The following is a 27,054-nucleotide window of genomic DNA, read 5'->3' on the forward strand; positions in this document are numbered from 1 at the left end:
GAGTCCGGGCTGTGGCGGCGGCGGTGGCCGTTGCCAGGATCCCGCGTTGCCGCCAGAGACCCGTAATATGGCGGGGAGGAGAAGGAGAAGGAGGCGGCGGGCCCAGCTGCGCTCTGTCAGTATAAATTGAGCTGTTTGCTTCCTGACTAGGCCCGGGGCGAGGGGAAAAAAGCGTGACCGGGCCGTGGAAGATCAGGTGTGTGCATAAGGCGGGGGCTAGACAGATCCTGAGTGGGTCCCCGCTGCGAGGCCACCGGGGGAGGCGAAATTGGCTCTCTGAAAGCTGAGGGTGAGCTCTGTACGGAACCCGAACGCAGATGCTGGGCTCCCGGTCTTCGAGCCCAGAGAAAGGCGCCGGGTATGAGGAGACAGGTGCCCGGGGACCAGCGACACTCGGCGCGGAGGTGATGCTCGGATGCTGGCGCTGCCTGGTGGGCCCTCGGGATGGAGCCTTAGCAGAGGAGCTGGGGGAGGTGGGCGTGGGGCGCCGGGGTTAAGGCAGAGGGTCCCTGGCAAATAACCTCGGGACAGAGCCGGGGAATCACCTCCTGTTGATAAAACTGGACCGTTTTTCTTCTCCCAAGATGCTGGCGAGGGAGTTATCCTCAGGGTGTGCACTGGCCATTCTGAAAGCCGGTTACCACAACCAAAGCCTCTAGCTAGGAGTGCTGTTTATTCTGCCTTTGAGACTCAGGGGAATAAGCTTGAGGCTAATAAAGCAAATTCTCTTGATTGCCCCTGATGCTGCGAGGTGGTTCCCATTCTGCTTCTATCTGGTTGTAATCCCAGTTCCCTACCCCCAATTTAGGCAAGTGGAAGGCGCCTAGAGATTGATGAGGAGGGGTCTGGAAACAACGAAATGAGAAGGATGTCCCCCTTTCCGTGTTTTAAAATTACATTTGAATCCTACCAGGAACCAAGCACTGTCGCTGCCCTCCAAGAATTCATAATCTCGTGATAAAAATCATATTAATCACCATCCTCTTAATAATAAAGGCAGTCCCCATTTTTTGATGCTTTCTGCGTGTCCTGCATTATGCTAATTGCCATACATGTATTAGTTCATTGAGTTCTTGAGACAGATACTCTGATTATCCCTGCATTACGTATGAGGAAATTGAGGTATAGAGATGGTAAATAAATTGCCAAGAACACATAGCTAGTATGTGCCTGAATAAGGAACCTTCCCTTTATTGAGTATACAAAAAGATTATGTCCTTGGGAGCACTAAGGGGTAAACAACCAGCTAGGATTTGAAATCAAGGCAAGATCTGTTATATATTACTTTTACCATTCCCTTTAGTGATATTTCTGGTAGAACACTGGTGAGGAGTAGGTAGCAGAAGGATGAATCTATGGGGTTGCAAAGAGGCTCATTTGGTGAAGGGTCATGGTATAAATGGAGAAGACAAGGCATGTCTGAACTTGATGCAGCTGACAAATTATTAATTCAAGTGGACCAGTAATCCAGTAATGCCTGATGGTAAAGTATGGGTCAGTAGATTTGTGGTTGGAGTGGCATTGTAGTCAAGGCTCCATTAAAAAAAAAACTCTCCTGACAGATAATTGTGGTGTGAGCAACGAAGTGCCCTCCTGCTTAGTCATATAGGATATGATGCTCTTTTTTTTTTTTTTTTTTTTTTTTAGAGAAGGAGAGAGAGACAGACAGAGGAAGGGGGAAGGGCAGTGGGAAAGGGAGAGAGAGAACCCCAAGTTTGCAAAACAATCTCTGCACTGGGTGCAGAACCTGGGGAGGCGCTGGATCTCACAACCACCCTGAGATCGTGACCTGAGCCAAAATCACGAGTCCAGTGCTTAACCAACTGAGCCACACAGGTGCCCGATTATGCTCGTTTTTTAAATGATTGCCTTTGCAGTTTAGGAGTACCAGTTTCTTCAGAGAATAGGGTCATCCATGAAACTACCATTTTCTAAATTCCATTCTTCCTTCCTAGCTTCTTTGCTCTATAGTCCACTCTTTTTTCCTCCTGGCTTTCCCTGGTTTATTGTTTGAGCTGATTACCCTAATTCATTTATTCAATACTTTTATCAAGTGCCTTCTGTGTGCTGATGCTGTTCTGTGTAATGGGGATTCAGTGGTGAGCAAAACTGCAAAGGTACCTGTGCTTATGGAGCTTACGTTTTGGTGGAGGAAGACAGACAAAACCCAAGGAAATAAACAAGATAATTTCAGATAGTGGTAAGTGCTGTGAAAATTGGGAAACAGCGGGGCAATGTGATGTGATAGTGACTGATAGAGGGTTAATGTAGATGGGATCATCAGGGATGGCCCGAGGACGGGGACATCCAAGTTGAGACTGAGGAATGGAAAAATTCAGTCATGCTCTAGGATCACTTGGTAATTTCCGTAATCAACCATATTAGCACTTGTATATGGGTATTTAATGCACTATTATATGCCATAGTTATGCTGTGATAATAATCTGTTACTGTACATCTGTAATATGCATGACATACAGATCTTTTGAAGAGATGTGAATTTAACTTTCCAAAGCAATGAAGTATATCTATATGATGTTGTTGAAAAAAAATAAAACTTGCCATAAGAATATTTTATTTATTCCTTACATTTCCCAGACCTTTAAAATAGAATTTCATGCTTTGCTTATCCATAGAAAGTATATTTCTTTCATTGTATGAGTAATCTATTTACATTCCTGTAAGGCTGGGTGCAGGGGTTGTGTTAAAAAATATTTTTGAGTATTTTAGTAGAAATGGGATCATTTGAATTTCTCTTACATTTTAGCTTCTGCATATTTTAGTTGTTAAGACAGCATAACGGGGATTGAAATCCAGACTGAAAAATGAGGCTCCTATGATTGTCATGTAGGAAGGTGTTATGTTTTGTTTTTTTACTTTTGCTTGTTTTATGAATATAAATTTGCAAAACAATCTCATTTACACTTTAGAGATCCATTTCTTTGAAATTAAACTCACGCTTTGCCTAAATCAAATATAGAAATAGAATTGATGGGATGGTAGGAAGAAGTGTTGTTGATAAGAAGACTACCAATTGGTCAAAATTAGCAATATATCTTACTTTTTTCGTAATCAAATCATAAGAAGCTTTTTCTTCATTTCTAATTGTGCTGTAATTTGTCCCTGACACTTTAATGTACTGAATTTTTTTTAAAGATTTTTAAAATTTTATTTATTTATTCATGAGAGAGAGAGAGAGAGGCAGAGAGAGAGGCAGAGGGAGAAGCAGGCTCCCGTGGAGCAGGAGCCCGACGCGGGACTCGATCCCAGGACCCTGGGACCATGACCTGAGCCGAAGGCAGACGCCCAACCATCTGAGCTGCCCAGGCGCCCCGTGTACTGAATTTTTAAGTGCCTTGAGGCTTAAGACAATATCCATCTCTGCATGTCCCACGTCATTAGTTGAATTTTTCCGCCCCCCTTCTTTGTTAATTAATTGTTTTAAAATGAACACTTAAGGGAACATTATTGTATTAGTTTTTCTGTTTTCACAGTTCATAACCTTACTGTTGATGAGTCTGATGATGTCTGTCTTTTTACTCTCCCTTGCTTGTTTAAAGGAAACAAAGCCAGACATAATGCTGTGGAGACAGGCAATCAAATATTTAACATGACCTAAATGAACGAACATGCTGGCTAATTCTTCCTGATTACCTTGAATTTTTATAGCCACCATCACAATTTTCCAGAAATTGTGAAATTACTGGGCTGATTATTTTAAGTAGTTTGGTGGTGGTTCCAATTTTTCACAATGCAATAGAATTATGAGAGCCAGTAGATACTCTCTTTCCACCTCTGACTCATTTGGCCTGTGACCAGGGAGTTAAAGTACATTTTTGAGATGTGAAAATAATAGACTTTGAACTCCATGATAACAAAAGAATTTTTAAAAGTAAATATCCTCTTTTACGTAAATAGCCTTTTTATCTTTTTTTTTGGGCTACAAAAGCATTTCTACTTTTGTATGATTTAGTTTTTCTTGTGTAGGTAAGTCCTGCTAAGGAAAGTACAATATTCTATTTTATAATCTAAAGTTAGTAAAGTGGTAGAGAACTTTTTTTCCTTTAAGAATTTTTCACCGGTGAGTTCTTAGTACTTTTTTAAACCAGTCATATTTAAAGATTGGTTTATATACATATGTTTAGACATATTTACTGTATGAAGCAAGGCTTAACTGAGTAGGATCTTGAGGTGCTTACCTATACTTAAGAATTACCTGTTCATCAGTAAAAACAAAAAAAATTCTGGGAAGGCCAATTTTAGGAATTGTGAATTCTAGAAATATTTCAGCGCTCAATAAAATTTGCCAAATAATTAAGATCTGTTTTTTCACCATATTAAAAATGACATTTTTCTCTCTTATAGTGTAACTGTGGGAAGATGGAGGAGTATGAGAAGTTCTGTGAGAATAGTCTTGCCAGAATCCAAGAGGCATCACTATCCACAGGGAGCTTTCTACCTGTCCAGTCTGAAAGCATCTCACTTATTCGCTTCCATGGAGTGGCTGTGCTTTCTCCACTGGTAAACGTTGATTTTTTTTTTTTTAAGATTTTATTTATTTATTTGGTAGAGAGAGAGACGGCGAGAGCAGGAACACAAGCAGGGGGAGTGGGAGAGGGAGAAGCAGGCTTCCCGCGGAGCAGGGAGCCTGATGTGGGGCTCGATCCCAGGACCCTGGGATCATGACCTGAGCCGAAGGCAGACGCTTAACACCTGAGCCACCCAGGCACCCCATTCTTTGATTTTTAAATAATCTTTTTTCTATAGTGAATCACTAAGGTAGTTTATAGAAAAACAAAAGAAGCCTTATAAACATTGAAAAAAAATGCCTCTTATTCATAATTAATGAAATACAAATGAGTTAGCATTTTTTTTAATCTACTTGACTGGCAAAGATCCAGTAAGACCTAGTGTTCCTTAGGTTGTGAGGAAAAGGAGCTTATACTGCATTTTTGCTGAGAGGAGCACTTGACTTTATTTTTTGGAGATGATTTTGGTAATGTTTATCAGAATTTAAAAGTATATATAACTTTAACTTAGCAATTCCATTTTTGGGAATATCTTAGACTTGTACTCGTCTGTGTGCCAGAGGAAGTACATACAGGTTATGCAATAGCATTATTTGAAATAGCAAAAGATTAACAAACAACTTAAATGTCCATCAATGGTAAACTAATTTAACAGACTGTGGTCCATTTTATAGGATTTCATTCATGCCGTTAAAACGAGTACAATACACCTAAATGTGCAGGCATGGAAGGTTTTCCACAGTCTATTATAAATCACTGCACACATCATGCTCTCACTCAGGAGCAGGGTAGAATAGTGGTTAAAAGCCTGATTCTGGAGCCTTCTGGTTTTGGTTTAAATCATTACTTTTGGGGCACCTGGGTGGCTTCGTCGATTAAGGGTCTGCCTTTGGCTCAGGTCACGACCTTAGGGTCCTGGGATTGAGTCCTGCGTCGAGTTCCCTGCTTAGCGGGGAGCCTGCTTCTCCCTCTCCCTGCCCTTGCTCATGCTTTCTCTCACTATCTCTCTCTCTCAAATAAATAAAATCTTTAAAAAATAAATCATTACTCTGCTACTTACCTGCTGTGCGAACTTACAGGTCCATTTGTTTATTAAATGATAAAAATAGTATCTACTTCACAGGGTTTTTTTTTTTAAGATTTTATTTATTTATTTGACAGAGAGAGACAGCGCGGGAGAAGGAACGTAGGGGGAGTGGGAGAGGGAGAAGCAGGCTTTCTGCTGAGCAGGGAGCCCAATGCAGGGCTCGATCCCAGGACCCCGGGATCATGACCTGAGCTGAAGGCAGACGCTTAACGGACTGAGCCACCCAGGCGCCCCTGCTTCATGGGGTTTTGAGGATTAAATGATCTAATACATGTAAAATGCTTAGAACACTACTTGGATCATAGGAGGTACTCATATATATATATATGTTAACTATTTGGATTTTTATATAAGAATATTTCTTTCTCTGAGGAAGGATAAAGGAGTACAGGATGAGAAGGAAGATACTCTTTTCATTATAAACTCTTTCATACTGATTTGATGTTTTTAAAATGTGAGTTTATTTCAAATCAGAAAATTAATATAATTGAAAGGAACAGTAAAAAAATGTATAACAGGAGTTTAAAGATCAATATTTTCTGCCAACTTTTTGTAATGAAATTTTCAAACATACAGAAAAGTAGGGTAGTACCTTGGCCACCCATATATGTACCATCTAGATTCAACAATTTTGAACATTTTTGTCATCTTTGCTTTATCGTGTTTATAATTTTATATATATATGTGTGTGTATACATACATACATACTGTTTTTATTTTATTGCTGAGCCATTTGAAAATTGTGGATGCATAATACTTCTCCCTTCAATATTTTGATATGCATATTCTAAAAATAAGGATATCCTCCTACATAAAACCCATTATCACACTTTAAGAAAATTAGTAATAATTTTAATAGCATCTAATATTTGGTTCATATTTAGATTTCTGCATTTGTGCTCAAAATGTGTATTATAACTATTTTTTTTCTAATCTGGATCCAGTCAGGTTCACAAATAGCATTAGCTTGTTATGTTTTTAAAATCTGTTTGATCTAGGGCGCCTGGGTGGCTCAGTTGGTTAAGCGACTGCCTTCGGCTCAGGTCATGATCCTGGAGTCCCGGGATCGAGTCCCGCATCGGGCTCCCTGCTCGGCAGGGAGTCTGCTTCTCCCTCTGACCCTCTTCCCTCTCGTGCTCTCTATCTCTCATTCTCTCTCTCTCAAATAAATAAATAAAATCTTTAAAAAAAATAAATAAATAAAATCTGTTTGATCTAGAACAGCTCTTCTACCTCTCAAAAAAATTTTTTTAAAAGATTTTATTTTTAAGTAATCTCTACACCCATCATGGGGCTTGAACTTACAACCCTGAGACTGACTCAGCCAGCCAGGCGTCCCCCAATTTTTTTTTTTTTTTTTTTTTGGTAATGATCGTGAATTTTTCTTTTTCTTTTCTTTTTTTTTAAAAATATTTTATTTATTTATTTGACAGAGAGACACACAGCGAGAGAGGGAACACAGGCAGGGGGAGTGGGAGAGGGAGACGCAGGCTTCCCGCGGAGCAGGGAGCCCTATGCGGGGCTCGATCCCAGGACCCTGGGACTATGACCTGAGCTGAAGGCAGACGCCTTACGACTGAGCTACAGGCGCCCCGACAGTGACTTTTTAAGGAGACCAGACCAGTTATCTTATATAAAATGCCTTATTTTGGATTTGTCTAATTGTTTCTCTGTGGTGATATTTTACTTGTCCTCTAGTCCCTGTAGTTCATATAAACTGGAAATTAAGTCTAAAAGTTTTATTAGAAAAAAAGTACAAGTTTGATTAGAGTCAGATTAAGCATATCTGACAGGAATTCTTTGGAGCTGATGTCCTGTGCTCCATATGAAGTTAAGTTAGAAGTTACGTAATTTGTTTGTTCCTCCATTTGTGATGTTTAGTTTGAACACTTTTACAAGTGGTGACTGCCACATAACTCTTCAAAGTATACATTTTCCCCCTTTTCGATTAGCAAGTAAATTGTGGAATGATTCTTTGGTACCATGCAAATAAAAATTTTAAAACAGGGCCACCTGGGTGGCTCCGTCGGTTAAGCGTCTGCCCGTGGCTCAGGTCATGATCCCAGGGTCCTGGGATCGAGCCCCACGTCAGGCTCCCGGAGCCTACTTCTCCCTCTCCCTCTGCCTGCTGCTCCCCTTGCTTGTGCTCTTGTTCTCTCTCTGACAAATAAATAAATAAAATCTTTAAAAACAATTTTTTAAAACATTTTTATCAGCTGCTTGATAACATATTGCTTGTTAGTTTAATATGGACCAAAATATCTGAGCCTTGTTTAGGGTCTATGACTCCATCAGTTACTGATTTATAAGCAAAATCTGATGCTCATGGACCTTAATCCATGATTTTATGTTGTATGTGATAGATGAGTAGTGTAATTTTGGAATATTTTTTTATGATATGTTTTGCCTTTGCATTAGTCTAAAATAAATCTTGACTTCTTAATGAAGTGACTAAGCCTCTTAGAACTTAATAATTAAGATTTAAATTCACTAAAAAGGTGTAATGCTTAGAAACTTCAATTTTTTAGGTAAGTTATATTTTTAATAGAAAGTACAATGAACTGGGACCAAATGTGTTCTGATTTTGTAGGCAAATAAAACATTATCTCTTTCTTTTATCATTAAGCCTTTAGACAGTTTCTTGAAATAGCAACGAGGTAAAATGTACACTGATTAGAAGATTAGAAATTGAAGAATCTGACCTTGTGGAGTAAGATACTGCCAAATGAAAAGCTCAGCAGTGGCCAAAGGGCTTATTTTACCTCTCATTTTATTTTATTTTTATTTTTTAAAGATTTTATTTATTTATTTGTCAGAAAGAGAGAGGCAGAGAGCCCAAGCAGGGAGAGTGGCAGGCAGAGAGAGAGGGAGAAGCAGGCTCCCCGCTGAGCAGGGAGCCCGATGTGGGACTCGATCCCAGGACCCTGGGATCATGACCTGAGCCGAAGGCAGATGCTTAATGGACTGAGCCACTCAGGCGTCCCATTACCTCTCATTTTAGAGCATTTGATAATTGAACAGGTTTTTTTCTTTTTAACTTTTTTATTTGGTTGAGAATAATTTACATGCAGTAGAATGCACAGCTCTTAAGTTCTAAAGTTCCATGAGTTTTGATATATGGCATACACTTGTATAACATACCCATATGGATATTACGGATACCCACAGAAAGATCTCCCGTGCCCCATCCCACTCATTACCCACACCCACTGTTCAGATTTCTTTCCCTGTAGTTTTACCTTTTGCATGTTTTAATCATTCTGATTCAAAGCTTCCTGACTTTAAGATGTTTTTATATTTATGATAAATAATTACATATTTATGATGTTTTGCAGCTTAACATTGAGAAAAGAAAGGAAATGCAACAAGAAAAGCAGAAAGCGCTTGATGTACAAACAAGAAATCATGTTAATAGGAAGAAGGCTTTATTGACTCGTGTCCAGGAAATTCTTGAAAATGTTCAGGTGTGTAATGTACGCTTTTTTAAAATTATGATTAAGAAATCATGAGGTACGCATTAATGATAATTTCTCAGAAATATGTTTGCACTTACTAGTTAGTTACCAATATATTTTACTGTTATGTTTGAGAATCTTCATGGTTTGTGATATTTCCATTTCAGTTACTCCAAAGAACATTCAGTTGCTTGTTAGTAATGTTCCCAGTACTTGAATCAGAGGGTACTTAGACAATGGAACCCTTCCCTGAATATAATTGTTTATTGTCTGTGTCTTATGACTCTAAAAACATGGAATTCTCAGTGACAGCATGAGAGAATTGACCATTGTAGTTTACCTCTGAACTAATCAGACTATTGAGTCAATGACCTTATTCTCATTCTCTGCTAAAGTAAATAACTGTCCCCAATTTTTTTTGTTAAAATTCTCTTAAGTACACAAATGCAATTTAGATTATGTAAGTAGAATTGTCTAGATGCATCTTAGACCTAAACTAACCATATGGTCTAGGAAAAAAAAACATATATAACATACATAACATATGCTTATTAGTTTAGTATGGACCATATTATACTAGATGACACATGTACAATGAACCTTAGGCTGTTTCCCACTAACTGCTACCTTCATTTTTCTGTGGATAGTAGATTTAAAAAAATATATATATATATATATATATAATATGTAGCACAGTAAGTGTAGGTTTTTTTGTTTACTAGATGTTTCCTATTACTGAAACAAAAATGGCATATCATTGTTGGTCCAGTGAGGGATTATATCAAATATACTACTCATGAGATTTTTGAGTCTTAAAACTTCCAACATTTAATAGAGCATGTACAGTGTTAAACTAGAGAGTAATGAATTAATTATGCAGATAGAGAAATTTTATATCGTACAAATAGATGTCTCCAGTCTCTTTTACCTGTAAAACCTATCATTCTATGATACATTGTTGTTGTTGTTGTTATTTAAATTCTCTAACCAAAGGCTCATTTTAGTAGTGTACAAAAAACATAGCTGTAGCTGCTGTATATTTAAGTATGAAATGCGAGATATTCTAAGGAGACAATTTATTTTACTTAAGGCTATGAACATGTTCATGGATTTAGTGAATATGTTCCCCTTTTGTTTTCTTTTGGTCTTGAGGTTGTGACTAAGTATACTTTGTTGTGGTGTTTATTGCATGGTACCTGGAAACCATTATATGTCTTGGGATTTGTAAGGTAAAACAGGAGTGCCATATGGTCTAGGAAAAAAAAACACATACATAACAACCTAAAAATCTTTTAATATTCAGGATTCTGGTGTCTGTATTGATATGATAATATGATAATTTCTGTCTGTTTAATATATGCTTGTATAATCTTTAAAAACCATCCTACATCACTTTTTATTCTTTTACAAAGTCAAATTATTTAGATAGAAAAATGTAATTTTATTTTTTCTGTTGGCTCTCTTGTGTGTTCGTTCTCATCTTAATTTATAAATTTTTTACTTATTTTGCTTGTTCTAAAACTCATTAACGGGTTGCTATTTAAAATGACTATCACTTAATCAAATTGAAATTTGCTTTGATGTTTTAGATTTTAGGTTGAAAGTTTTCTTCTTTTTTTTTTTTTAAAGATATTATTTATTTATTTGACAGAGAGACAGTGAGAGAGGGAACACAAGCAGGGGAAGTGGGAGAGGGAGAAGCAGGCCTCCCGCTGAGCAGGAGCCCAATGCAGGGCTCGATGCAGGGCTTGATCCCAGGACCTTGGGATCATGACCTGAGCCGAAGGCAGACACTTAATGACTGAGCCACCCAGGCGCCCCAGAAAGTTTATTTCTAAGTAACTTAAGCTACATGGCTGAACCATGATTTAATACAAATTTGCCTCATCATATAGAAGGATTTTAATTAAAATCTGGTGTAAGCTTATGAGAGGCAGGAGTCTTGTTGCTGAATTATTTTTGCTTAATATCCTAGGCAAGTTAGCCTTTGTTAAAGAAGGAGTCATTCATGTAAGAAATTTAATTACTTGCTATTTATCTCATACATCGGTATCCTTAGCTTTCATAGGAGAACCAGTTGGTGACTTTAATAATATATATAATATAGAAGAGAGTTAAAATCCATCTATTCCAAAAAAAAAAATCCATCTATTCCAAGATTAAATTGTGCCTGGATATGTGAATATATGTGTGTGCGTATACCCGTTCACATATGTACATACTTGTATCAGATAATTTCCCTTTTTTCTTATACTCTTTTAATAAATAGGCCAGGATGACCAATAGATGTTTTAATTTTTTTAAATTATTTTATTTTATTTAAAAATTTTTCAATCAGTAGATATGTTTAATAGTAATTTGAGCTCCATGTGATACAGGATACCATAGAAAAAGGTTATCTTAGTTTTTGTTTGTGTTTTCAAATATTAAAATATTTGAATTTTCTATTTCAATTTTATTTCAGAAAATAGTGAAATCAAAGGCTTTTCTTTGCAGTGAGGAAATACTAATTTTTAAATTTTCTTTTCCAGGTTAGAAAAGCACCTAATGCCAGTGATTTTGATCCATGGGAGACTGAAACAGTTTACTGTGATTCAGAAGTCAGAAACTTGAATGTCCCTGCTACATTTCCAAATATCTTGCCAAGCCCTACTGAATACTCTACTTTAGGAAAGTTTGAAAAGATAACTGGAATTTTGCCATTGAATCATGAGGACCAATTTAAATCTAATGGGATAGATGTAGCTAGGGACTCAGAATTTAATTCTCTCAAGTACTGTGATAGTTCAGATATCGTTACCCCTGTGGAAAATGAAGCTTCTGCAAAGACCCCCTCAGCAACCCCTCAGGAGAGTCTTCTGTCCGACGGTCTCTTCCCAACCAGTGAAGAACAGGACCCGACACTTTTGGAGGAAGTTACTCCGGATCCCTACATAATGAGTCTTCAGAACCTGATGAAAAAGTCAAAGGAATATATAGAAAGAGAACAATATAGGCACAGCCTGAGAAGTAGTGTGAAGTGGCGTGTTCATGAGAGTCATTCAGATAAAGAACATGAGGCTGTTAAAGTGACCGACTCTGGAAAGGAGAAGGCGCAGCTGACTAGCAGACACTGTGCTTCAGTGATTCCTGACAAACCAAGCCTTAATAAATCAAATGTTCTTCTCCAAGGTGCTTCCACTCAAGCAAGCAGCATGAATGCGTCTGTTTTAGGTAGCTTCTCTAAAGTGGACATACCTGTACGAACTGGCCGTCGCACTGTTTTAGACCCTGATTCTGATTTTAAAGTCATTCCCACTTTTGTTCCTGAGAGTAACGTTATCAAAAGTCTTACTGGTTCATATGCCAAATTACCTAGTCCAGAGCCAAGCCTGAGTCCTAAAATGCATCGAAGGCATTCCAGGCCATCATCAGCATGTCATATACTTATAAATAACCCAATAAATGCCTGTGAGTTAAGTCCTAAAGGAAAAGGGCAGGCGGTAGACTTAGTTGTTCAAGATACTGATGAAAAAACAAAGGTACCTGAAACTGTGCCAAAGTTACCAGTTGATTTGACAGGAGTTTGTCCAAGCAAGATTTATGTCAGCAAAAATACATCTGAAGCCATACAGGAAGTGGTTTTAGGTAAATCAAATCAGGTATGCCAGTCTTCAGGAAATCAGTTAGAAAACAAGGTCATTCATGGACTTGCTGTCGTGGAAGGTCAGTTAACATCTGATGGGAGAGGACCACCCAAAATGGACGGTATGTATACTGCAATGCCAAGATCGCATGAGCCATATGCCACCAGTCAGTGTGTAGTGAGTCAAAACTTGGGAACTGTGAGCGCACTCAAGTCAGCCAATGTGTTAGAGAAAAATGCCTGCAATTTACAAATGGAACTGAATAAGTCTTATGATGTAAAAAACCCATCTCCTTTACTGATGCAAAATCAGAACACCAGACAGCAGATGGACACCCCTACAGTGTCCTGTGGAAATGAACCATTTTTGGATAACAGTTTTGAGAAAGTTAAACGGAGACTTGATTTAGATATTGATAGTTTGCAGAAAGAAAACTGCCCTTATGTCTTAGCAACTGGAATAGCTGAACAGGAAAGGCAGCATTTGCCAGAAAAAAGATACCCCAAGGGATCTGTCTACATCAACAAGAATAAAATGTTAGACAGTAATTCCAAAGGTAAGGAAACTGAAGTGTTTGATGCCTGCCAAGCAGATGGCAGCTTTATTGAATACTTTTTAATTGACATTTTGAAAAACAATAAGAATTGTCTTCATCTGTTCATCAGGGTTTTTCATTTCATTTCTCTTATCGGATAACCTACAATTAGCTATAGTTTATTGCCATTTGATAGGCTTTCTTAAAGCCTTCTCTTATTTAAAATATGAATCTCACAATTCACTTTGTATCACAGAGAATATTGTTAATGACTGGAAGAAAGAGTTCTTGCAGGGAAAAAAAAGTTCTTGCAGGAAACATCGCTCATAGTTTTAATCTAGTGTATTAATATGTTATCTTCCTTTTGGATGGACAGTGGTTTCTATTATCTTCATCGGTCTGTTGTTCCATTTGTAATGAGATATTCATGTAGTTGGTCCTTCAGTGAACCCTTTAACATGAAATTATTAGAGAAATAAGGCTCTGTGAGTAGTGTTTTAAGAATGACATCTTTATTGAAAAAAATTTCAAATTTCTTTCATATCTAGTGTTCTGTTAATAGCAACTTATTAAAACATGTCTTCTAACTCCTTTGTTGTCGGGGTTCATAATTCTTCATTACTAATATGGAAGAAATGAGTCAAGTCAGTGAAGTTCTTGGACATAAACATTTCAGCTCTAATGTGATCTATATCTTCCTGAAAAAAAAATTCACATTCTGTAAAATTGCACGCTAAAAATGACAGGGTTGATAGGAAAAATAGGGTTGGGACAGACCGTTGAAAATCTGTGTAACTTAAGAACTGTAATAAAAACATCAGTGGCTCTCCGGGGAGCCGGTATGGATAATCTGGACAGACAGGGCAGCGTTGCTGGAGGCCGTCTGTGAATACCAGAGGTCCACAGAGCTAACCAGGGGGCAGCCCTGGCAGAGCTTTAATAGGAGCGAGGCCAGTCACGGAGGCAGCCAGCTTGCTCTCAGAGGAGATCCTGGACAGTGCTCATTTATGAAATTCTTAAGATAGAGCTGAATGGACTCTCGCTGTTGGTTGAGTGGTTGAGCTGAGGAGCTTTGTCCTTTTTTGCTGAAAGTTGTAAGTCTACTCCTACTTTTCCAGCTCCCCTTTGCCTATGAAAAATTGCACATGAACAAATGCAAATTGTTGTAGCTGAATAAAATGTATTTAGCAACAAACGGGAATACCATAGCAGATAGGTAATATAATATGCTTATCTTCAGTGAAAATCATTGACTGTATATTTGGAAAGAATGATTCTTTGAATTCAGCCAAATTGTGATGGGTTCATGAATAGGTACTACATCTGTGTAATACTTGGTATTTCAACATCTCAGAGTGTCTTACTACTTTCTGTTCAGTCAGTTGCATAGTCATAATGATTGAATAAATTTTTTAGTTAGTAATTTAAATATCTGAAATTTTAATATCCAATGTTTTTTGGAACCTGAAGTTAAGAAGCTTTACACTATCAAAGGAACATTTATTTAAAAAATCAAAACTAAACCAAACTAGACGCTACAATACCAGAGATCCTGGAGAAGGACCAGAGTCAGAATAGAGGTGAGATACAGACGAGAATCACATCTTGAAGTTAATTTGAGTAAGCAGAATCTTTTTTTTTTTTTTAAGATTTTATTTATTTGACAGAGAAAGAGAACACAAGCAGGGGCTGCGGCATGCAAAAGGAGAGGGAGGAGCAGGCTCCCCCTGCAGAGCAGGGAGCCTGATGTGGGGCTCGATCCTAGGACCCTGGGATACTGACCCGAGCCGAAGGCAGTCACCAACTGAGCCACCCAGGTGCCCCGAGTAAGGAGAATCTTAACTGAATAGATAGTGTTGGCTCCATCGGTTCAGATCATGGTGGGATCTGTTGAGTGAGTGGGGATGGTGGTGACAAGCAGGCCTTCATTTGGTAGCTTGAAACGAAGGGCATGGTGGAAGAGAACGTGGCTCAGAGTGGGGACCTGGCTGTACCTTGATTGTGTTATGTAGGATCCAGGAATGTTCTTTGGTCAGAAGCATCATTTAAATTGACTGTGTATCAGATATTAGTAAATTTTCTAAATTTGAGGGGATGTGTTTCTTTTCAGAAGGCGAGGAGATATTAAAAAGCAAGATGTTAGCCTTTGAAGAAATGCGGAAGAGGCTAGAAGAACAGCATGCCCAGCAGTTATCACTACTCATAGCTGAGCAGGAAAGGGAACAGGAAAGATTGCAGAAGGTGAGGAATTAAAATGTAGGGATATGGGGCTGGTAAGTGGAATTTCGCTGGGGATACTATGAATTTTGGTCACATATAGGATACTTGTTATTTCTTCCCCTGTATATCTTAATCTTAGGGGGTGATTGATTTTGATACATGGATATTGCCAAAATGTGAGGTTTAATATTTAGCTCCTTATCTAAAAATAAATGCAAAATTTATCAAAAGGATACTTTATTGAATCCTTGACTCAAAGCATGTAATATTTTTCAAAGCTTTTTTTTTTTTAAAGATTTTATTTTTGACAGAGAGAGAGAGTGTACAAGCAGGGGAAGAAGCAGGCAGAGAGAGAGGGAGAAGCAGGCTTCTCGCCGAGCAGGGAGCCTGATGTGGGGCTCGATCTCAGGACCCTGGGATCACTACCTGAGCCAAAGGCAGACGGTCAACCGTCTAAGCCACCCAGGCACCCCATATTTTTCAAAGATTTTTATATATTGATGCTGAACTATGCATTCTGCAAGAGTGTATTGTAACAGCAAGGATACTTGTTTTACGATTTCTTTGGAGGTAGGAAAACTTGAAATTAACCATTTGCTGATAATTACCCATTACTTTTAGCTAAGCCTAAAATGATGGTATTTTGGGATATAATTTAACAGAAGATGTAGCACATTATAAAATACACTTAATCTGCAGGAAATAGAAGAACAGGAGAAAATGTTAAAAGAGAAGAAGGTGATTGCAGCTGAAGCATCTGAATCAGGCATTAACAACGCAGTGGACTTAGAATGGAGAAAAATAAGTGAGTCTGGTTTGCTGGAAACAATGCTGTCTCAGGTGGACTCGCTCCATCCTTCAAACTCAAGTAGTTCTGGTAAATATTTTTAAAATTCTCTTCTGTTTGAAAAAAATCGTCCTATAGTAAGATATTTTACTTGACACACTTTAAAACTGTAGCTCCATCCTTCAAGTAATCCCATTTGCCAGCTGCCCAGTAACTAGCGAAAACTGAAATGATAGCAGATCAAAGCCTGGTGAACAGGTGTTCATGAGAAAAGCCACCTCAGCAAGGAAAACACCAGGAAATTTGACTCAGAGCCCAGTCTTTGTTTATTCTTGCAGTAGGTGATACGCTTCAACTGAAAACAGTTTGCTGTCTCCCCAGTGATCTTGAATTACATCTAATTCTTCAGACCGAGCAAGAGCTTATCTGCACATCTTCAATTATCCTGAGACGCTGTTGGTGTTGAAAAGATCCATCTGGTGCAGAAGCTTAAAGTCCATAAATATTTTAAGTCTGCATGTGGACTAGTTTCAGAGGCAGTTGTTATTCTTAGCGAGTCACAAGTGTTTATTTGGCTGTTCTGCATATTCTGATTATGTGCCGTCAAGTATAATACTGTACATATATTTCTCTAGGTTTCACAAACTCTGCCCTGCAGCATAGCTTTGCTTCTGCAAATGAAGCACCCTTCTACCTCTGGGGATCATCAACTAGTGGCTTGACCAAACTCTCAGTAACAAGGCCTTTTGGAAGGGCCAAACCTAAATGGTCTCAGGTGGGCAAACTTAGTGATATTTGCGTGTCTATCTAACTATATTTTTTAAAGAGGTACATTATCTTAGGTTGTACAAATGAGGACAGATGTTTGTGCCCTACATCAAATAGCTTAGCTCTTCTCTGTGTAGGAGATGAACCTACACAAAGCATACGTGTGTAGAATTTAGTTCATTGTAATAGATTAAGGAGTATAAGGCTCATCTTAAATCATTGTGTCTGTCTTATTTCTTCTAGGTTTTCAGTCTGGAAGTACAAACAAAATTTAACAAGATAACTGCAGTGGCAAAAGGATTTCTTACTCGTAGGCTTATGCAGACAGATAAGCTGAAACAACTTCGCCAAACTGTAAAAGTAAGGAGCTGCTCCGTTGTTCCTATTTCACTTCTGGCTCAGTGTCTCAGTCCAGCGACCGCTAGTCACTAGCTACAGATGACACAGTAGTTCAGAACTTAGGCAGATCAAACATTTCTTTGTTGCTGTAATGTAGGCAATTGTATGATTAATCTCATTCAGATGATTTTTTTTAAGTATGTAAATAGTTTGTGGATGTCTCTCTTCAAAGTGAGTGCCGTTTGACTTTGGATAAGTAATAGTTTTATGTTCTTAGTAATATTGAATTGGCTGAGAAAAACATCAAAAGGAAGTTCCAGTGATCATGAATTTTTCTAGGAAACTGGTTTTTGAAGGAGTATTTCTTCTTCCAGGACACTATGGAATTCATAAGGAGTTTTCAGTCAGAAGCACCATTGAAGAGAGGAGTTGTTTCAGTGCAAGATGCTTCTCTTCAGGAAAGAGTGTTAGCTCAGGTAAATGCATGTATCCTGAAGGCTTTTAGGAGATGGAAATTTATATCTCTCCCTTCATTTAGCCACTGAAAATAGGTTTTATTTTTTTATTTTTAATTTTTTTTAAAGATTTTATTTATTTGAGAGAGAATGAGAGATAGAGAGCACGAGAGGGAAGAGGGTCAGAGGGAGAAGCAGACTCCCTGCTGAGCAGGGAGCCCGATGTGGGACTCGATCCCGGGACTCCAGGATCATGACCTGAGCCGAAGGCAGTTGCTTAAGCAACTGAGCCACCCAGGAGCCCTGAAAATAGGTTTTAATTAAAACTAACCTTTTTCACTTAAAAGTGCAAGTACACTTAATATTACTGAACACTAACCTCATCGTTTTAAATGGGTACAATATTTTCTCCTTTTGAACCTAGTTGCGAGCTGCCCTGTATGGTATTCATGACATATTCTTTGTAATGGACGCAGCAGAAAGAATGTCTATTCTACATCATGACCGAGAAGTTCGCAAAGAGAAAATGCTCAGGCAAATGGTACGTTATATGTTTTTATAAAGAATGAATGGAAAAGAAAAAAATATTTCTTCTACACTCACGAAACTTGTGGTACTTCTGATACCAGATGTGTGAGTTTTTTCCCCCATGCCGACCACTTCTCCCACACCAGTGGGGTGTCCTACAATTCACTTCAGTTCTGATAGTATCCACTTGGAATTAAGAGTCAGATACTACAAGGTAAGGAGGCAGTTAAGACTCCCCATCCAAAGTCTCAGGTTGTCATTTGTATTTCTGACTCTACCAGCTATAAAACAGGATTCCCACAACCCTGCCTTTGGGTTTGATAATTTTCTAGAATGGTTCACAGTTGTTAGGGGATTTACTGGTTTATTATGTAATGAAGGACATAATTAAGGATGTAGATGAACCACCAGATGAAGAGACACATAGAGACTGGAAGGGTCCCAAGGGCAGGAGCTTCTGTCCCCCATGGAGTTGGAATGTGCCATCTTCCCGGCACATGGATGTGTTCACTAACCTGGAAGCTCTCTAAACCCCATATTTTAGTATTTTTATGGAGGATATATCATGTAGGCATGATCAATGATTAACTCAGTCTCTAGACCCTCTCTTGTCTCTGGGCAAAGGGGTAAGCTTCTACTCGTGCTTGGTCATTCTGATGAATAGCCTGTACCTGGGAGCCCCCAAAAGTTGTCTCATTAGAAAAAAAGATGCTCCTATCACCCAGAAAATTCCAAGGGATTTATGAGCTCTGTGTCAGGAACTGAGGTCAAAGACCAAATATTAGAACAAAAGATGCTGCTGCCATCACCGTCTCAGCTTACAAGGGTTTTAGGAGCTTTGTTAGGAACTGGGGTCAACGATCAAATATTAGCAGGAACCAGGGACAGAGACCAGTTTATTTATTTATTCTTATTTCACAATGAGGTTCTTCTGGGTTTGGGGTAATTGATACCAAATCTCATTCTCTATTTTGACTTCAGCACCCTCCCTACAATTCTTAAGCAGACAGTTCCCAGGATTACCAGCAACACTTAACTCTGAAGACAGATTTAAAAGAATTGGGTATTGTTTTATGATTGGATTTTGGAGTTGAAGTTTTGAACGTTGTTTGGATGATTTATGGAAAACTATCATTGAAAAAACAAAAACAAACAAACAGAAAAACTATCATGGCTCCTGATTGAATTTCCTCAAAACTACCATGTGGATTTTGCCTTTTTTTTGGAAACCAGAGTTATTTGAAATATGTCAGAGTGTTGGAGGTGTGTGGTTTGAATCGGTGATTTTAATGTGGTTGACAAAAGAAAAGGAAGCTAAATTTATATTATTTCATTGGGAAAAGTAATTGTAATTATTTAAGAACTTGGACTGCTTTAGTTCTAAAGACAGACTAAGTTAAAGTTCCAAATACTAGCAAGAGAAGCTTTTCGATGTAGTTTGAAATCATCCTATATTATTTTAGTGGTATTACTGGTACCACTAAAGCTTTTTGGTTTGTATTTTCAAGGACAAAATGAAAAGTCCACGAGTGGCCCTGTCGGCTGCAACACAGAAATCTCTCGATAGGAAGAAGTACATGAAGTAAGTTTTCTCTGTTTCATGTCACATTAATTCATTTATTAGCAAAGCAATTAATTTTAGTCATCTGTTGGTCTATTTGTGTATCCAAATTAGAAAAAAGTTCACTTTTCTACAGCTGAGTTGGTAGAAATCCCTTTTTTTAATATAGTTTTATTATTCAGGTGGTAAAATCTGATTTCATCCTTAGGTAAATGTATCAACTACTAAGTGACACTAAGTGTTCAACTTGTGTCATCGATAGCCACTCAGCCTTAAAAATAGTTAATTTTTATATTCGGTGTTAATTTTACATCTTTTGAGTATATTCTTTTTCTAATGTGTGTGTGAAAGACTTCATGGGAGGGAAACCTAATGCCAAGAACATCCTAGTAGCTATCTTAGTAAGCTGCTGCTTTCTGGAAAGTACTCTCTAGTACGCTGAGCACAGCTGAGTAGTACAGCGACGTGTAAATGATTTGTTTCTGTCGTCCCGCATCACAGCCATAAGCGTTTTCTCTCCCTTTCTAAATACACTGTTTGTTTGTCCTTATTTTTATGTTGTGTTAGAGCTGCTGAAATGGGAATGCCAAATAAGAAATTTCTGGTTAAACAAAATCCTTCTGAAACAAGGTGAGAAAAATCACTTCGTCTCTGTGAGAAGCTATTTATTTATTTTATTTTATTTTATTTTATTTATTTTTATCTTTTTTTAAAGATTTTACTTATTTATTTGAGAGAGAGGATGAGAGAGAGAGCATGAGAAGGGGAAGGGTCAGAGGGAGAAGCAGACTCCCCGCTGAGCAGGGAGCCCGATGCGGACTCGATCCCGGGACTCCAGGATCATGACCTGAAGCCGAAGGCAGTCGCTTAACCAACTGAGCCACCCAGGCACCCGAGAAGCTATTTATTTTTAAAAAAATTTATAAATCCCAAGCTTACTTTCTGTTGATTTAGTTCTACCTTGAGATCAGTAGAACACTCCCTGCTGACTAGAGGATTGAAGAGGGGCCGAGATCCATATTAACGCTGGGTCATGTACCTGGTTACATGGTCAGACCAGATGTTTCTGGAGCTTTGTTTAGGATATGTCATCTCAGGTAGAGATTTCAGCCCCCTATGTCCCGAGTTCAGCTCATTGAAGTCCAGGACTTACTTAGGATACTTACTTAGAAACCTTAGGGGCACCTGGGGGGCTCAGTCAGTTCAGCATCTGCCTTCGGCTAAGGTCATGATCCCAGGGTTCTGGGATTGAGCCCCACATCGGGCTCCCTGCTCAGTGGGAAGCTTGCTTCTGTCCTCCCCCCTCTCCACTGTACACTCTCTCTATCTCAAATAAATAAATAAATAAATAAAATCTTTAAAAAAAATAAATAAAAACCTTAGAAAGCTAGCTTAATATTTCTGACCTGTTTTCTACTTTTACAAGAGTGATGTTACTTGGATCTTGGATGTTTGAAAGGAAAAGTTGGTTTTTGTAAAGTATATAAATAAATTACCTAAAAACACAAGAATTAAACAGTTATGTTGGTCATCCTGATAAAAACCTAAGATTTGGGCTCTCGGTGAGCAAAATATAAGTACCATATTAATATGCTTCAATCAGTTTGATTTGCTATGTGGTATTATATTGGCCTATCTGCATAGATGACTTCCATCTCTCTTTTTTTTTTTTAATATTTATTTGACAGAGAGAGACACAGCGAGAGAGGGAACACAAGCAGGGGGAGTGGGAGAGGGAGAAGCAGGCTTCCCGCGGAGCAGGGAGCCCGATGTGGGGCTCGATCCCAGGACCCTGGGATCATGACCTGAGCCGCAGGCAGACGCTCAACGACTGAGCCACCCAGGCGCCCCCATCTCATTGTTAATCATCTTTCATCTGTTATAAGAAAATGGGAGGGGGAACTCAATTTATGTCATTCTCTTTTGAATTAATTTTTTACTTTGTTGACAGAGTCCTTCAGCCAAACCAAGGACAGAATGCACCTGTTCACAGGCTACTTAGTAGACAAGGGTAAGAATGTCCCTGCTGGGTATTTAAAAACATCCAAATCAAGATTAGCTTTGAGCAGGAAACATAATTTAGTGCTGTTTACATAAAGGATAACTATTTTACAAATGTGACTTGTTCATAGCATTACGAAGATCTTTTAATGCTTTGTGATCAAAGATAACCCTTTGGTGTACTGTTGTGTATTATATCTTAATTATCATCTTATGTTGGCATGTTTTTACTTTTCATTTCATACCATTTTGCTCATTAAGTATTGTAAGCATCCATACAGTAAGTTCAGCATCACCAAAGTGATTCTCCAACAAAGTGTAAGCCTTGGTTCTAGTCCCCTGCTGAAGCAGAGTGTAGTTTCTTTGCTGTGCGCATGCGTGAGACTTAAGTCCTTTTCAAGCTTATTTGTACTTTGAACCATTGATGCACTGTGGTTGCTTTCTTTGAATGTTGAACATTTAGACCTTAATGCAAGTGACTTATTAATTTTTTTATATTCAATTAGAACCCCTAAGACATCAGTGAAGGGGGTTGTGCAAAATAGACAGAAGTCTTCACAGAGCAGAGTGCCTAACAGAGCGCCTGTTTCAGGTGTGTAGCAAATGAGTTCCTGAAGCCCGTTCAATAGAAGGACGTGCACGAGCTGCCCCGTGATGCAGGCCACACTATCTTGTCTTTCCTTGCCACCATAATTTGGGCATATTCACAGCCATTCCTGCGGGTGATCATTTGTGTTAGTATTTTGTGGCAGTCAGGAGATCATAGTAAACCTGTGGGTCCGATCTTGATTTCTGTAATGAAACACTATACATTTTTTTAATCCGAAAAATGTGTAGAATTATACATGCTTAATTCAGAAAACCTTTTTATACATGAGTAAAGTATAATAATCTGATGCCTAAATCAGTGTGTGTTTGTTCGGCTTTGGGGAAGTGTATCACCCGGGAATATTTGTATCTGCACATAAAGCAATGAAAAGTTTCTCCCTCTGGCCACAAGATCACATGTGAATATGCCAGGTGGGAGGGGGTAAGTTTTGTTTTTGGTATTTTATGGATTTTAAATTGTTTATGGTGGCAAGAAGACAAATTCAGTATTAAGCAAATGCAAAGCTATTAAGCTAATGTTTTAATATTTTGTAGGTACCTTTGTTAAGACACTTTGATAAGCTCACCAAAAATGATGTGATCCATTAAAAATACTTTCAAAATGCTTTGCTTTAACTACACTGCTTTCTAAACATTTAAAAGAAACAAACTAATCGCTAGGCAATGAAGATTAAGTGTCTAATCAATTCTGATCTTCCCATTAATATGCAATCAGGCATATTTTAGAGTTTTTATTACTAAGTGATTTCCTCCAAATTAGTAGGAAATGAACAACATAAGAAATTTTCTCGTGTCATTGCTATTTGTTCACTAAGTTTGAAGAGGGGAATGAGATATACTGATCATAACTTTGAAATGATTGCTGACTTTTTGCATGTATATAGTGAATTTAATTCATGGTGTTGCATATGTAGAGTATAATATAAAAGGTCATCTTTTGAAAGTTGCTGTGAGTGACAGTGGAGTTGTTTTAAAGGGGATTAAGTAGTTGAAGATCCTGCTTATTCCAGAGGTGGTCAGAATCAGCTGGTTTGAAAGGTTACTGGAAAGAACTCAGACCAAACACCAGATCTGTTGCTTTGAAGTTATGTGGAATTTTAAAACCTTTTCAATTTTTTTACCATATTAGAGTTATATATTATGATAAATCCTGGCCAGTTGGTGATTCATTGAGGAATTAGTATTGTTTTGTGTGATATTCTCCACTTGCCACGGTGACGACTATCCCATGTTCTTGTCTCATGCATTTCATCTCCACTGTTTGTCCCTCGTGAATGTAAGAAAAAGAGCAAGTAATACTCAACAGTATGAAGGATGAATAGGTCATTGCAGTTAGTAATGTACTGAAGTTCAGTATCTAGAACTACTGTGGTTTAATTGCATTGCAACGTAAATACAAACGAACTTAATGTATATAATTATTATATATCTAAACAAGTACAAAATTTCCTATTTTTTCTAAAGATTTACTCGTACATGAATGCCTTATTTAGACAACTGAAAAAGACTAAAAATTTTATCATTTTACATAAATTAAAAATTTGGGATATGACTGATTAAAATTCTTACTATGAATCTCAACATAGAGATCCATAGTGGCAGTTGAAAAGATTATTCTTTCCTGCTTAGATTTTTAATGGCCTGGATTATGTTTCAGACAAACTTATGCTTTATTCTGATCTGCATGGAGAATGAACCCTTTGTTAAGGAATTTATAGAAAGCTCATTTTTGTTGTGATGATAGATTTTCATACTCTTAGACCAAAGTAGGATGCTAAGGGGTTACAGTTTGCTGCAAAGCACTTAAAGTTATTTATAGTTCTTACAAACTAAGTTGCAATCTCTGATCTCATGTTTTAAAACATTTGCTCATTTGATGTCTTGTGCTTGACTCAGGAGTTTATAGTGACATTCAAAAGCCACTAATTAAAGCAAAGTAGAAGCAGTCATGCAAAATGGTTGTTAAGTAAAACAAATCAGGTGTAACTGGGTTCTCAGAGTCTGCTTCTGGCTGCTGCTTAGGCACGTGACTTACTCTCCCATGTCTCGGTTTTATTATCCTTAAAATAGTAGTTAACAGTTTCTGCCTCGGGATTATTTTATGTAAGGATTAAGTATGATCATGTATATCGCTTAGCTCGGTGCCTGGTATATAGTGAACACTCATTAATTGGAATTATAGAAAAATCGACATTGAGAAATAATATTAGTTTTCCTCTGTTTTTAGGAGTATATGCAGGAAAAACCCAAAGAAAGCGGCCAAATGTTGCGACAATTTAAGAAGACAACATTCGTTAGGATAAACAAGGGGCGGGATGGGGGGCTTCATGCTTACTGTTTTCCCTGCCCAGGACTCTTTAGTTAACCCTGGACTGTTTACACAGGCAAAGTGACATCAAAGGGCTGAGCAGTATCTGCAGACTTGATCAGTCTGGCTAATTCCTTCCCTACACCCTCATTATCCTCTTAACATTAGGTCTGGGTGAAGACACAGTAGTAGTTAGTAATCGACCATCTCTTTGCTTAACCTGTACAAACTAAGTTTGTTTTCTGTACCCAGACGTCTGCTGAGGACGTTTTTTTTGGTAAATTTCAAGGACATTTGGGTTTATTTCTATAAAATGTTGAAAAGGTGTGATAAATTACAAGTAATTTTGGAAATACAAATTTCATTCATCTCTGCATACTGATTGCTAAATTTGATAAATTAGATTCTGTTCTATTCGAGGGGAAATTACTGCAGAAGAATGTCTTTCTTTGGTTTTGTAAAATTTAAACACTGATTAATCTCTCAGTCTTCATATTCTTGGACTTATGGGATAACCTCATAGGAGAAAACACTTGCCTGCTGATTGTGGTCCATCCAGAATTTACCACAGAAGTAGCTGGGGGCCACCATTATGGTCAACAGTATACATTCCTCTTAACCGCTAGTTGTCTTGTGCAGAAATGTTAGGTTTAATGTAGGTTACCCCAGTGCTCTTGGACACCCTTCTCCTAAGTCATAAAATCTCTCTGTGGAGGGTAACAAATTAGGGAGGTAGCACAATCTTCTTGAATATAGTGGCGCCTAGGAGTGAATCAGTGCATCCATTTCTGTAAAATAGACTCACACTGCATGCACTTGTTTTCTTGGTGGTCTGTGTATGTTGTTCCTTCATAGTCTGTTTTTTCTAGCTTGCCTGATTTAGAAGACACTAAAGGGCTATACGGTAACAATAAGTTCAGACTTTCCAATGGGATAGTAATATTGTCGAGTTGAAATTCTGCATTACTTAAGAGGCACTGATGTTTAAGGTTTTCATCACTAATGTATTCATTTAAAACATAAACCAAACAATGTTACCGAGGGAACATGATTTTATGAAAGAGAATGTCACTGTTAATTTATCATGCCATTTCCAAAAAGGGCTTTGTGCTTCTCATATAAAATTGGGACTGTGTACATTTACTCTTTCTAACCTGAATTTTAAATGATACTGGTATTTTGAAAATGCAGACTATATATATTCTTAATATCCTTTTAAGAAGGTGGAGATAAAGATTTGTTTTCTCCAACTTTCTGTCCTATTTAAAATTTAGCTGTTACATCCAGCCGTAAGACAGACAATAATAGTCTACTCTGGGTGTAAACTTGATTTTCTTTATTGAGATATGTATCATTTATCATTCATTGAATGGGTGAGCCAGGAAATCAGAAGACGGTAAAAAATGTCTGAGTTACCAATTTTTTATTTGTAGGCAAAGTATATCAAAATATCTTAATATGATAAATTGTGCTTTATCATTCTGAAAACTCAGGATACAGCTTACTCATATCATTGGGGGTCTTTCCAGAAAGACAGATGCTACAAGTTTTGTGCGCACTAATGCAAATTAGCTAAAACCAATAGTATGTTTTGGAGAAAGTTAAAAATAGCTTTAGATGAAGGTTGAGTAACGGGAGTGTTTGTTTTTTTTAAATAAAAGCGTGTGTTTTATAGATATTTTAATGTTCACAGCTTTTTCTCATAAAAGTGCCATTGTTTTGTGCTTTTAATGGATTTATTTATATACATTATTTTTGTTATTTTTACTTTGGAATGTCCATTAACGTAAATTGTATTTATTTTTATACTTTAATTTTCACTAGTTTTGCTTCTAGGCAAAAGGCAAAATAAACTTTTCATCTTAAAAGAAATGTAGTTTGATCGTTATTTATCAAGGAAAGGACCATTAAGGGATAAACACTGAAAAATCTCTGGCCAAAACATTAATACTATATTGATCTTTTTTATAATCAAAAGTCCCATGAAAGGTATGTCCCACTATTTAATGTGTAACCTATACCAGGGCTTCGTCCAGCATTTGATTTTGCACGAATCGGACTTTCCAGGAAGGGAAAGTTCACTGGAGCTGGAACTCCCTTAGCTCAGTCGGAGCTAGCAGCCTGCTCCGGGCCAAGGGGAGGGAATGCTGAGGTTGACGCTCACATCAAAGCTGCTGCTGCTAATTAGCGCCGCTTCAAGATCCAGGTCTTGTTATTGCCTCACGTTCGCCTCTTTCTGAGGAGAG

At 37.9% G+C, this 27,054-nt stretch overlaps 1 protein-coding gene across 6 annotated transcripts; it reads left to right on the plus strand.

Moving 5' to 3' along the window:
* Positions 1-26,675, plus strand: CCP110 (centriolar coiled-coil protein 110). 6 transcript variants are annotated; one of them, XM_027611815.2, is made up of 16 exons: positions 1-196; positions 2,055-2,200; positions 4,366-4,521; positions 8,952-9,080; positions 11,603-13,253; positions 15,343-15,473; positions 16,152-16,329; positions 16,875-17,014; positions 17,251-17,367; positions 17,721-17,822; positions 18,226-18,342; positions 19,838-19,911; positions 20,458-20,520; positions 21,842-21,901; positions 22,398-22,483; positions 24,728-26,675. In XM_027611815.2, the coding sequence occupies exons 3-16, from the start codon at positions 4,381-4,383 to the stop codon at positions 24,778-24,780; spliced, it is 3,042 nt and encodes a 1,013-aa protein (XP_027467616.2). In that variant the 5' UTR covers positions 1-196; positions 2,055-2,200; positions 4,366-4,380; the 3' UTR covers positions 24,781-26,675. The 6 variants fall into 6 exon arrangements, with proteins under 6 accessions (XP_027467616.2, XP_027467618.2, XP_027467621.2 ...); XM_027611817.2 differs by having other exon boundaries at positions 15,346-15,473; XM_027611820.2 differs by having other exon boundaries at positions 11,603-12,818.
* Positions 26,676-27,054: the final 379 nt, after the last annotated feature.

Source organism: Zalophus californianus, chromosome 10 (genome assembly GCF_009762305.2).
Source record: "Zalophus californianus isolate mZalCal1 chromosome 10, mZalCal1.pri.v2, whole genome shotgun sequence".
In the NCBI taxonomy this organism is placed as follows: Eukaryota; Metazoa; Chordata; class Mammalia; order Carnivora; family Otariidae; genus Zalophus; species Zalophus californianus.